At 36.2% G+C, this 12263-nt stretch overlaps 2 protein-coding genes across 7 annotated transcripts in view; one reads left to right on the forward strand and one right to left on the reverse strand.

Moving 5' to 3' along the window:
- The window catches only part of clockb (clock circadian regulator b), a 22121-nt gene that overhangs the window by 6362 nt on the left and 3496 nt on the right, over positions 1-12263 (forward strand). For 2 of the 6 annotated variants that reach the window (XM_016280710.1, XM_016280711.1), the window contains exons 8-21: positions 1092-1205; positions 1345-1463; positions 1608-1690; positions 1786-1892; positions 1982-2129; positions 2217-2292; positions 3190-3340; positions 3442-3536; positions 3638-3739; positions 3873-4019; positions 4107-4295; positions 5429-5532; positions 5649-5901; positions 7061-9482. In XM_016280710.1, the coding sequence (XP_016136196.1) occupies positions 1092-1205; positions 1345-1463; positions 1608-1690; positions 1786-1892; positions 1982-2129; positions 2217-2292; positions 3190-3340; positions 3442-3536; positions 3638-3739; positions 3873-4019; positions 4107-4295; positions 5429-5532; positions 5649-5901; positions 7061-7246 (1874 nt within the window). In that variant the 3' untranslated portion in view covers positions 7247-9482. Of the gene's footprint in view, positions 1-1091; positions 1206-1344; positions 1464-1607; positions 1691-1785; positions 1893-1981; positions 2130-2216; positions 2293-3189; positions 3341-3441; positions 3537-3637; positions 3740-3872; positions 4020-4106; positions 4296-5428; positions 5533-5648; positions 5902-7060; positions 9483-12263 lie in introns of those variants that run through there. The other 4 variants (XR_001609886.1, XR_001609887.1, XM_016280713.1 and 1 more) reach the window with 4 other exon arrangements.
- Positions 11010-12263, reverse strand: part of LOC107591572 (mast/stem cell growth factor receptor Kit-like) — a 5576-nt gene continuing 4322 nt past the window's right edge. The window contains exons 4-6 of the mRNA XM_016280766.1: positions 11959-12151; positions 11648-11770; positions 11010-11211 (exon numbers count right to left, since the gene is read on the reverse strand). Coding sequence (XP_016136252.1) covers positions 11080-11211; positions 11648-11770; positions 11959-12151 — 448 coding nt within the window. The 3' untranslated portion in view covers positions 11010-11079. The remainder of the gene's footprint in view (positions 11212-11647; positions 11771-11958; positions 12152-12263) is intronic.

The following is a 12263-nucleotide window of genomic DNA, read 5'->3' on the forward strand; positions in this document are numbered from 1 at the left end:
TATATATATATATATATATTTTGTAATTTTATGAATTTTTCTGTTTGCAAAGGCAACATTTCTCATTTTTATTTGTTTTTCATAAATGTATATTTTATTTAAGCTTTATTTCAATTCAAGAAAACTATTTTTAAGTTTTAGTTAATTAAAAAAACGAATCGGTGTATATTAGATTTGTAAAATAATTAACATTCTTCCTTGTGTTTTGTATTTTTACTTTACTACTTTATTTTTTTACTTATGTATTAGTAGAATTTACTTTGTCATACTTTTAAACATTTTGACAACAGTTGTTGTTTGGTTGAAATTATGGTTCATTTAATAAAAAAAAAAATCTAATTTTAAAGGGTTCATATGATGCTATTTTAAAGATCATTATTTTGTGTATTTGGTGTAACAGAATATGTTGACATGCTTTAATGTTCAAAAAACACATTATTTTTCAAATACTGTACATTATTGTAGGTCCTCTATGCCCCAGCCTCTCTCAAACATGTCGTTTTCAACAAAGCCCCCTCCTTTGACAAGCGCAGTCTGCTCTGATTGGCCAGCTGACCCACTGCATTGTGATTGGCTGAACACCAAAAGCACGCTTCGGAAATGTAACGCCCCTTACCATAATCGCTAGCTTCAGCTTTCAAAGTAAATATCAAGACTTATCAAGTAATAATATTTCAACATAGTGACGTAGATATGTGGGGGCGTGTTAGAACGAGCCGTTTTAGGTAGGTGTGGTTGACTCTTAACTTTTATAAAGAATATCTCTTTGGATTTGAGACTTTAGTCTTTGCAACTTTACAGATCTTCTTTATGCACCAAGAGCTTGTAACAATCCAAAGAGAAAGGAAAAATTGAAATCGCATCATATGACCCCTTTAAGTTATTTTAGAGCAAATCAATGAATACGAAGATATAGAGTGAATATTGGTAAAAGAATGAAAGCTTTATCGCTCTATAGTCCTGTCCTGCTTCCCACTGAGATGGTAAAAGATTACTCTGTGCAAATGTGTGCTGCCTCAGCATATTTTCACTGTATAAGAATGACTTACATTTTTATTGTAATGTTCTTTGTTGTTGTTTGTTTGTCTTAGCCAAGAGCCAGTTGGAGTTTTGTTGTCATATACTCAGAGGTTCTGTGGATCCCAAGAAACCGCCTGTATATGAATATGTCAAGTTTATTGGCAACTTTAAGTCACTCATCAACAGTGAGTGTTTGTTTTTCCTCTCGATTTAGACTGACTGAGTACTCAAATATATGTTAACTGCATTTGTTACTGCCCAAAGCACAATGTGTGTACTGCCAATCTCTTTTAACACAAATCTCCACTTTGAATGCTCTCCCAGTGCCTCTTGCAACCCGAAATGGCCTTGAGGGAATTTTGCAGCACTCGTTGCAGCCAGCTTTCGACGATAAAGTCTGCTTTATTGCGACTGTGAGGCTCGCCAAACCCCAATTCATCAAAGTAAGCTGATAATCAATCAGAAAATAGATCTGCGTTACAAATGCTCTCTCTGAAAGCAGACAGCCATGGGCAAGCATCATAACAAAGCATTACTGACATAAACATTCTGATATTGACCTGTTTGTTGTTATTGATTGTGTACAGGAGATGTGCATGGTGGAGGAGCCCAACAAAGAATTCACGTCTCGACATAGTCTGGAGTGGAAGTTCCTCTTATTAGATCACAGGTTTTCATACTTACTGACAATATCACTTTCTCTGTGTTTGTAACTCATCGTCCAGTTTTCATTCAATTAGATGTCTGTGTGTTGTTGTATTACAGAGCACCTCCTATCATTGGCTATATGCCCTTTGAGGTGTTGGGAACGTCAGGCTATGACTATTATCACGTAGACGACTTGCATTTACTGGCCAAATGCCATGAGCATTGTGAGTTTAAAACAAACAAACATAGTTTTGAAACTTTCATTTGGCGCCATATTCTTCATATGTCTCTCATATTCTCGGTCTCCTTGCAGTAATGCAGTTTGGAAAAGGGAAATCTTGCTATTATCGCTTTTTAACTAAAGGGCAGCAGTGGATTTGGCTCCAGACTAACTACTACATCACCTATCACCAGTGGAACTCGCGACCAGAGTTTATCGTGTGCACGCACACCGTTGTGAGGTACACAGAGGCACAACTACACCTAACAGAAAGAGATGAATGGTGACTTCAATTATGCTTTTTTTTTTAAATTCTATTTGTCTCTAGTTACGCCGAGGTGCGAGCAGAGCAGAGGAGAGAGATGGGTATAGAAGAATCTCCCCCTGAGCTGACCGGAGACAAGGTGAGATACTTCTGAAATAGTTCACTGATGTGGTATAATGGACATGCTGTTAAATGGTCAATCTAAAGGAGACTGTGATTACGTTTCTACAGCACAGCTGTGAAAATGACCGGTTCCATTTATCATTGTAAGGTTGTCAGTATTGGTGGTTAACTATGACTGAATGATTAACAGATTCATGTGGGTCTCATTTGTGATAAATTAAATTTCTTTTATAAAAACATAAATTAAGGTTTGTTTGTTTTTTTTAAAGAAATTAATACTTTTATTTAGCAAGAATGCATTGAATCAAAAATCCCATTTAAGACATTCACTAAAGATTTACATTTTAAATAAATGTTGTTTTTTAACTTTGTATTCATCAAAGCATCCTGAAAACAATGTATCAAATGAAAGATTTGCATATCAAAGAAAATTTGAGCACCAAATCAGCACGTTAGAATGATTTCTAAAGAATCACGTGACTGAAGACTGGATTTATTGGCTGCTGAAAATTCAGCTTCGCATCACAGGAATAAATTACATTTTAAAATATATTAAAATAGAAAATGCTCATTTTAAATTGTTATAATATTTCACAATATTACTGTATTTTTGATCAAACAAATGCAGCCTGGGTAAGCATAAGAGACTTCCAAAAACATTGAAACAATCTTACTAACTCCTTTTTTTTTAATAGTTGTATTTGTCCTATCTATCTATCCGTCAAGAGAGAGCAGATGTGATATATTAATTATATAATCATTTTATTATTTTATAGGCGTGTGTGTATATAACAATAAAATTATTATTTAAATAATGTATCACAATTGCTCTCTATACATCATTCATTACAAAACAGAAAACATTGATCAACAGCTACACCACGGATGCTTCTTAATTTTCCTCTCTCTGCAGCAGTGTCAGATTTCTGGCTCTGAAGCGCAGTTAAACTCCTCCAGACTGAAGGAGGTTCTGGAGCGTTTCAGTAACAGTCGCTCACCCTCCACCTCCTCAAGGAGCTCCCGCAAGTCCTCGCACACCGCCGTCTCTGACAACACCTGCACCTGTAAGCATGAAAAACAGAACCAAACGTGTGCTTTACTATTGTGTTTTCTTGATTTTTGTGCTTTGTGTTTAAAACTCTTCATATCTCTTTGATTTCCTCAGCAACACCCTCTAAACTACAGATGGATGTGAGCACTCCACCCCGGCCCACCACTGTTGATATGACATCCCAACGTCGTTCCTCTGTCAGCACCCAGGTGAGACTTGCGTCTTCATCAACTTCAACACTTGGCTTTAGTTACAAAACATTCCTATCTTAGCAGCTGGGTAATGACGCCGGTCTTATTTGTTTTGATAGTCCGTGAGTTCTCAGAACACTAATCAGACTGGATCTCCGGTCCAAACCAGCCAACAACAACAACATCCTCCGCCACAGCAGCAGGTTCAACCTAACACCCTGGTGAGAATCGTTTTGTTTTGTTTTTAGTGTTTTGTCCAATAGATCAGGTAAGCCACCATTTAAGTCATTTAATTTAGATTTTTTTTTCCCCATGACACCATAATGTTTCCTTTTCTATGCTTTCTGAATGTAGTTTTCTGCGCAGTTGAACGCAATGCAGCACCTGAAGGACCAGTTGGAGCAGAGGACGCGCATGATCGAAGCTAACATTCAGAAACAGCAGGAGGAACTGAGGCAGATTCATGAACAGCTCCAGAGGGTGCAGGGACAAGGCACTCAGGTACACACATGCAACTGTGTGAGTATTGGTATTGGCAGCTTTGTTGTCATGCAAACTAAAGCATGTGATTGAAATGGTGTCTTTTAGATGATACTGCAGCAGTCGGGTGGTGGACTTGGCGTACAGTTGCCGCAAGTTGGAGGAGCACAGACTAACATTTTAGGGGTTGGAGCACAGACTGGGGTCGTAACTATACAGGGCCAAAATGTGACGAGTACAGCACAGAGTGGAACTGTCCCACAGCAACAGAATTTACAGGGCTCTTCTGTTACACAGGTGAGTTTCAGTAATTTTTCCAGTTAGGGGTGTAAATATTTGCTCTGATAACCATTTGATTTTAATTCTTTATTAAACAATGTTGAAATATAAATTTTGGTCACAGTTCAGTTTTTCAGATTTAGTCAATTCAAGTCTTTCTTTAAAATGTATAGGATGTGTACTACCATTCAAAGGTTTGAGGTTGGTAAAAGTTTCTGAAAGAAGTCTCTTATGCTCACCATGGTTGCATTTATTTAATTAAAAGCAGTAATATTGGGAAATATTATTACAATTAGGGTTGCACGATAAATCGCATGCGATATTTAACGCGCACCTTATCAGTAAAACCGGTTCTGTAATCAGCCGCAAATCTCCATCACGTGTGTGCTTTCACATTGAGCAGCATGAACTACACAGAGCGGTTGTTCTCTGACGAGCTGCGCCAAACCACGTTCATATTCGCGCGATTTTTTGCGCAGCTCATCAGCTCATCAACCGCTCTGTGTAGTTAATGCTGCTCAATGTGAAAGCACACACGTGATGGAGATTTACCGCTGATTACAGAACCGGCTTTCTGACAAGATGCGCGTTAAATATTGCATGCGATTTATTGTGCAGCCTAATTACAATGTAAAATGACAGTTTTCTATTTGATTATATTCTAATATGTAATTCATTCCTGTGATGGCTAAGCTGAATTTACAGTAAGCTGAATTTTACTGTAGTCTTCAGTGTCACATGATCCTTCAGAAATCATTCTAATATGCTGATTTGCTGCTCAAGAAATATTTCTTATTATTATCAATGTTAAAAACAGTTGTGCTGCTTAATATTTTTGTGGAAACTGATGCATTTTTTTCTGGATTCTTTGATGAATAGAAAGTTTAAAAAATCTATTGCAGTTAGTTTTAAAACAGATCTTGGTTGACAGTTGTTAACATTACAGAATTGACTGCAGATAACCAGTACCTTTAGCTGTGTATTGTCTAGAAGTTTTTTTTAAAGCCCATTAACAATGACATAATGTCTTGTTCTCCACTTCAAATGGTGACATCATCTAAATGAATGACATCATTTTATCTCTCTCTCTCTCTCTCTCTCTCTCTCTCTCTCTCTCTCTCTCTCTCTCTCTCCTTATTCTTTTTCCTCAGCCTGTATATAATACCATGATGATCAGCCAGCCTGCCAATACCAATGTTGTGCAGATACCCAGCAGTCTGGCACCAAAAATCAATGAGGGCAATGCAATAAACAGGTACATGTCTTTTTCCTCATCTCTCTTTTCCAGGACACCTTCTACAATATTATTATTATTATTATTAATTAATGACTTAAATATTTTTTTTCATTGTCTTGCTCTGTCACTCTCAGGTTTCCTGCCGGGCAGCAGTTGGTCACTAAGATTGTGACGGCTCCGATGGCATGTGGTGCTGTCATGGTACCCACAACAATGTTTATGGGTCAGGTGGTGACAGCTTACAGCCCGTTTCCACAGCAACAAGGTCAGACACAGACCATAGCACTGCAGACTCAGTCAAAAGCGCCTGCAGAACAACAGGCTCAAGCTGCCACGTTACATACGAGTCAACAGCAGGGGGCAATGCAGCAGCAACCATTTTTACAGGTAACAAAGCATGCACATAGTTTCATTTTGAGTCTATTCAGAACTGTGATTCAGTGATCACCACATTGGTATGCATCACCACGTAACATTCTATATAGTCTTCATAGTCTAGCTGACAAGCCTTAAGGAAGTTGACCAAGAAGGTCAAAAAGATACTGGGTCAAACTCAGTACTATCAGCTAATAATCCATCTAAACCAGTGCTTCTCAGCCTTTTTGGCTCTATGCCCCCCCCCCTTTGTCCAAGACAGTATCTCTCCCATGCAAAGACCCTTCCATCTAATTCCATTTTAACTTCTATTGTAATAAAAAGAAATAATCTCAAAAATATAATGTTATATAAATGATATAAAAAACAAATAATTTAATGTTGTATATATTTATTTTGTCATAAATGATTGTTAACAACACTTTTTTTTATTGTTAAGTTTCGGAACATTTTATAATGTAATATATATCTCAATATCAAAGAAATCAATACTTTTATTCTGCAGAGACGTAAAATTGATCAAAGACAGTAAAGACATAAGGTTACATTCTATTTCAAAATAAATGCTGTTATTTTCAGATTTCTATTCATTAAAGAATCCTGAAAAAAAGCTTTTCAACATTCATAATAAAATAACTATTATTAATAAATGATCACCAGTATTAATTGATAATAATTGAGCAGCAAATCAGTATATTAAAATGATTTCTGAAGGATCATGTGACACTGAAGACTGGAGTAATGATGCTTTGATCACAGGAATAAATTACATTTTAAAATGTTAAAATATAAAATGGCATTTTAAATTTTAATAATATTTCACAATATTACTGTTATACATGGTGAGCATAAGACAATAATTCATTATTATTCCAATAATAATTATATGTGTGTGTACATGTATGTGAATTGTTTTTATTCTATTTTTTTTCCCCTCGCCATGTGTATAACCATGGTAGCTGGCATAGCTCTAAATGAGATTAAAAGAATTATAAATTATAAAGAAGCAAACAAATCATTTCAAGACTTACTTGGGGCCCCTGGTTGAGAATCACTGATCCTAACAAATTAATGTCCATGTAAAACTTCAGTAAATTTTTTTCAGGCACGTTTTAATTTTTAAATAAAAAGTGTTTGACTTGTATCTGATTTTCTGCTATGTATTTGTCAGAGCACACACCTTCTCCATGGCAACCAGTCCACACAACTGATCCTGCAGGCTTTCCCTATTCAGCAGCAAGGTACATTTCCTCCATCACAACAGCAGCAGCAGCAGCAACTGAAACCACAGACTCAAAAACAGCAGAAAACAACCCCCTCTCTTCAGACGGACAGCAGTAGTGCCCAATCTCAGTAACAGGGATGAACACAATGGCCAATTAGATGGAGGAGCCATCTCACATATTCGCTTCTAGGATTTTATTGGTGCTGTATATAATTTGAAAGCTCTATGCTAAAACAGCTCTTCCTGGCAGCATCTTAGAAGCTTTTATTACAAGGAACTCCCTCAACATGGCAGCTGCATGGAACACAACACCACCAGATGGACGCTGTGGCAACCGTGCGGAGCCTTTCACCGAACCAACAGGTGGTTGCCAAACTCATTATTTATTTCAACAACAGAGAGCATAGGATTGCTAGCCTTTGCATGGTCTTTGCCAAACAGAAAACCCTGTTCTCAGTCTTTCACTGTAAACAGTTCACTGTAAAACAGTGTTTTTCTGTAGTCTCGTGTACTATACCGTGTAAAAACACAACCATAAAGGAACAAAGCGAGATACTGAATATTTTATATGCTGCATGAAAAGTGTAAACTTTCATTTGTAATTCCAGTTTTATGATTTACATTGAGTATTATATTAATTTGAACGTTTTTATATTGTGTGTATAGTGATGCTTTCTATGTTTAACCCTTACCTGACAATGATCTCTTCACGTATAGTTAGTGTGCGTCATAGTTTGTTCTGGAGGTTTTTCTGAGGCACTAGTTTTTTGGGAAATTATTATACCCCTAGTCTCTGACGTACGAAAAAAACGGCCACTTTAAGTTTATTTCTAATCATCGCAGACATTTGATGCAGAAGAATCGAATTTAATAGTTTTTAAGTAGCAAATTTAAGCTACTTTGTTTAAAAACTATCTACTTCCAATTTTTGTTGAATGTTAATTTGCTTTTTAGTCATAGTAATCCACTAAAAAGTTTTTGTGCACCTTTCCCCTTACTTTTAGCACTTATTGTGTTCATACACACTAAAATAGTCCTTCCTTCTAATAATGGTCTTTTAAGTTAGTTTGTGTGTGTGTGCATGGACGGTACGTGTATTTCTCAGACGAGAATGACACGCCTTGAATAAGCTTTCAAATCCTCATTCATAAATGCTTTGTTCTCCCTCATAGTTTTGGGAGCTATGCAAGAAGCCACATCCAGGGCACTGCATTTCTATACGTGTGACTGAGGATGGTCTGGAGTACTGTGGATCTTTTAAATCCCATTTTCAGGAAAAGAATGATTATATCATCCTCTTCCTAGTTTGATTTCCAAAGTTGTAATTCAAACCGAAGCAGGGTTATTGTGCAGATGTAGAGTCTTAAAGTTAAGAGTGGTCTTCCTTTTATGTGTGTGTTTGTGTGTGTGTGAGAGAGAGAGAGAATTTAAAGTCCAAGCTATTATATCAATAACAGTTTGTGACTCTTCCAGTATCGCTGTGTAGGTTGTTACTGTGTGTATTAACCCCAGCGATGACCAATCAGTTCTTGCGTTGCAGTATCTAAGCATTCTAGATGTTTCCCCATTGGCTTGTTGGCTATATACCTCAGAAATGGTTTTATATATGAAGTATTCAAAGCAATTTTATTTTCATATGGCAAAAGACTTCCTTGTTAAACAGTATTGCTGTGTATAGACCGGTAACACTGTTAAAAGACGAGTTCGAGCTAAAAGGTATATGGAAACTGAAAAAGATTTTGATATTGTTGAATTTTGGAATTCCAAAAGTTGAGATTCCCATAAAGTAGATGCCCACCTTTCCCTTATCTGTCCAATTCTCTTTCCTTGTGTTGTGTGTTTCATAAGATTTTACTGTGCACTGAAACCCTCAATTGTGTTGTTGTTACTGAACCAATGTTTGTCATAGTGTGTGCAATCAATTTACTTTAAAATTTCCTCCCCAAAAAAGCTGCTGACAGGTTGAAGAGAGAACTGAACTGATTAGGACCCTGAACATTTTAACCTTCTGTATCCAAATATTATTTTTTATTTTATTTTTTTTTGCTGTATGCAACCAAAAGATTGTGCACTTTCAGAATATGATGGTTATTTGGTTGTACCAGACATTTGATTAGTGTTTGGCCTGATGAAAATCAGTGAGTTGAGTGAATAATGATAAAATAATGAATCGTCAAAGAAGTCAAATAAACAAGTCTTAAGGTGTTTAACCATAAAATGTGTTCATTTTGTTCATATTGAATTGCTGTGCACTTCAGTACAAAACCTTGTTACCGCAAAGAACTGCTTGCAGATCATTTTACCTTCAGTGTTAATTTGTAGGAACTATCCTCTGTCAGTTTACCAAAAACCAATCATTTTCTCTCTACAATATTCAATCTTGAAACAAAGCAAACCATGTTATTCACATTCTCTACTAAAATGTCTGCTTCAAGAGTTGCAAGATTTTGTTTTATTGTATTTATAAGGTGACGTATTTTGCTGATTACATTACTAAATGGAATTGCCAAAATAATGACGTTTACAAACCGGTTTCTGAACGCTCCTGTTGTCTGTCATTGGCCAGACAAACAGAGAGTCCCATCCAAAACTTACGCCATTGGTTGAGCTAGTTCAGATGGTCCAAATTAGAAGCGGGATATTGAAACAAATGCCATTGATTTTATTATCAAAACATTGCATAGCTTTTAAGGAATTGCACAAACAATTCATACAATAGATCCTTTACACTTTTGATTTTTCATTTTCATTTTTATTCCATATAAAAACAGTCACATTATTCCCTACTGGCCTTTTTCTTCTGACATAACACTCTAAAAGTTGAAAAAATAGCTGACACATCAGATATTTACAGAGTCAAATCTCATAGCAGTTATTTGTCTGTCAACATTCAAAAACATTCTTTTTGAGACCAACATTCCATCCTTCAAACATGGTTTACTTGGCTAGATTCATTTTGGAATAACTTAGTATAAACTTTGGATATCTACTGGAATAATTAGCTTGTTAATAGCAGATGTCTGATATGTTTATCATCTTTTAAGCATGCTTTGAGAACAAAACATTATGTTTTATGCCAGCTAATGTAGCCAAGTTAGCCGCATTTAAAGAATGGAACCTAGTCAGTTATTACAAGAAACAATGTACAATCCAAATATGATTCTCTCATTGCACAGCAACAAACTTTTTACTTGTATATACATATTCAACCGCTCAAATGTTAAATTCCAAATTCAAACAAAATTGCCAAAAAAAACAATGTAAACACATCGTTTTTTTTCCCCCACTGGTAGTAAATATGACCGTTATACCAGTAAGTACAAGTTGAGATGGGGATCTCATAGATACAATAATGCATTATAACATTCACTTGAGAGTAATCACATGCTGAAAACAGTACAGATGCATGAACAAGAACCTTCATTTATTGGTATTAAGTGCTTCAGATAGTCACACATTAAAAAGGACTTGCCTTGGGTTCAGTATCATTACCATTTACTGTTCGGTCAAGATGTACTTGCAGTTGTTCACCCGGTCAAAGACAAAAGATACACAATGATGTCATCAGTAGAGCTGGTCATTTATCTGATGAGGTAACATTAGGTTCTATATCTAAATGCTTGCCTGACCATGGTAGCTGTTCATGCACTCAAAATACCATGTAGATCAATACCATAAAATGGAGCCCAGCTGCATTTAGAAAAATACTTTAACAGTTACATGGCTGGACATGCTGTATCTTGAGTAATCTGAAATATAATGGAAGACAAGGCTAATGGAGTTGCATTGAGAGCCAAACAAAGAGCAGGAGATGCTCTTAAATGCCACAGTTAAAGTTAAAACTTAAATGGAAGATGAGGCTTTTAGGTCAAACATATTGAGATAATGATTTCCTGCAGGCAGATTTTCACCTCATAAGACCTTCATAAGATCACGCCTATTAAATATCAGATGTTTAATAGGCCTTATACCAGCTCATACAGACCCAGAGAGAAGATCTCCCACAATAAGATACCGTAGGACCAGACATCGCTCTCAAAAGTGTACACGCAAGCAAACAGGCTCTCTGGGGACATCCATTTCACTGGTAAACGAGCCTAGAGAGAAAACATAACATTCATGATACTAAATGCTTTAACATTTTTTTTTTTTGAGTAATATGTTATTAAGCAATATCATGTACACTTAAAGGGATAGTTCACTCAAAGATGAACATTTGGTCATTTACTAAACACAGAAGATATTCTCAAAGTCAATGAGGTCCAGTGTTGACTCCACTGACTTATTATTTGAACAAATAGAGTTGAATCATTCTTCAAAATATCTTGTGTTCCACAGACGACAGAAAGCCATGCAGATTTGAAATGACGTAAGGTTGAGTAAATTATGACAGAATTTTCATTTAATGAACTATTCCTTGAATTTAACGGCTCATTTACTACATGAGATCTAAAAATGCTAAATATATTTGATATTAATATATAGCCTGGCAGTAGGTGTGAGTGTGGTAGAGGATTTACAGCACTTCCTCACATTTCCCCTCAGGACGTAGCTGGAATCTCTAGTGATGTCGCGTGCCAAACCGAAATCACATATCTTTGCTACTCGACCCTGAGTAAGTAGTACGTTCCTGGCAGCCAGATCTCTGTGGATACACTTAAAATACATGGCAACACAGATAACAGCAATTTATTAGTCAAAAAACATGTTATGAAGTACATATTCACTACTGAGACAAAAAAATCTGTGCTGATTCTATATGAGAATCCAGAAAGGATAACGTTACAAGGTCTGTTCAACCCACTCTGAAACTTGAGAGGTGAATAAATCTAATACACACTTACATTTTTGGATGTGAGGAAGTCCATGCCTTTAGCCACTTGATATGAGAAGCTGAGTAAATCCTCAGTATCCAAAGAGAGATCATCTTTATCATCGCACCATTCTGAGAGAAGTGATACAGATTGAAAAGCATTAAATAATGGATGTTGGTGGTAAAAGTGGCTGTACACTCTTAAAAATAAAGGTGCTTCAAAAGGTTCTTCAAGCGATGCCATAGAAGAACCATTTTTGGTTCCACAAAGAACCATTCAGTCAAAGGTTCTTTAAAGAACCATCTCTTTCTTACCTTTTTATAATCTGAAGAACC

This window comes from Sinocyclocheilus grahami, unplaced genomic scaffold (assembly GCF_001515645.1).
Source record: "Sinocyclocheilus grahami isolate Dianchi unplaced genomic scaffold, SAMN03320097.WGS_v1.1 scaffold143.1, whole genome shotgun sequence".
NCBI lineage: Eukaryota > Metazoa > Chordata > Actinopteri > Cypriniformes > Cyprinidae > Sinocyclocheilus > Sinocyclocheilus grahami.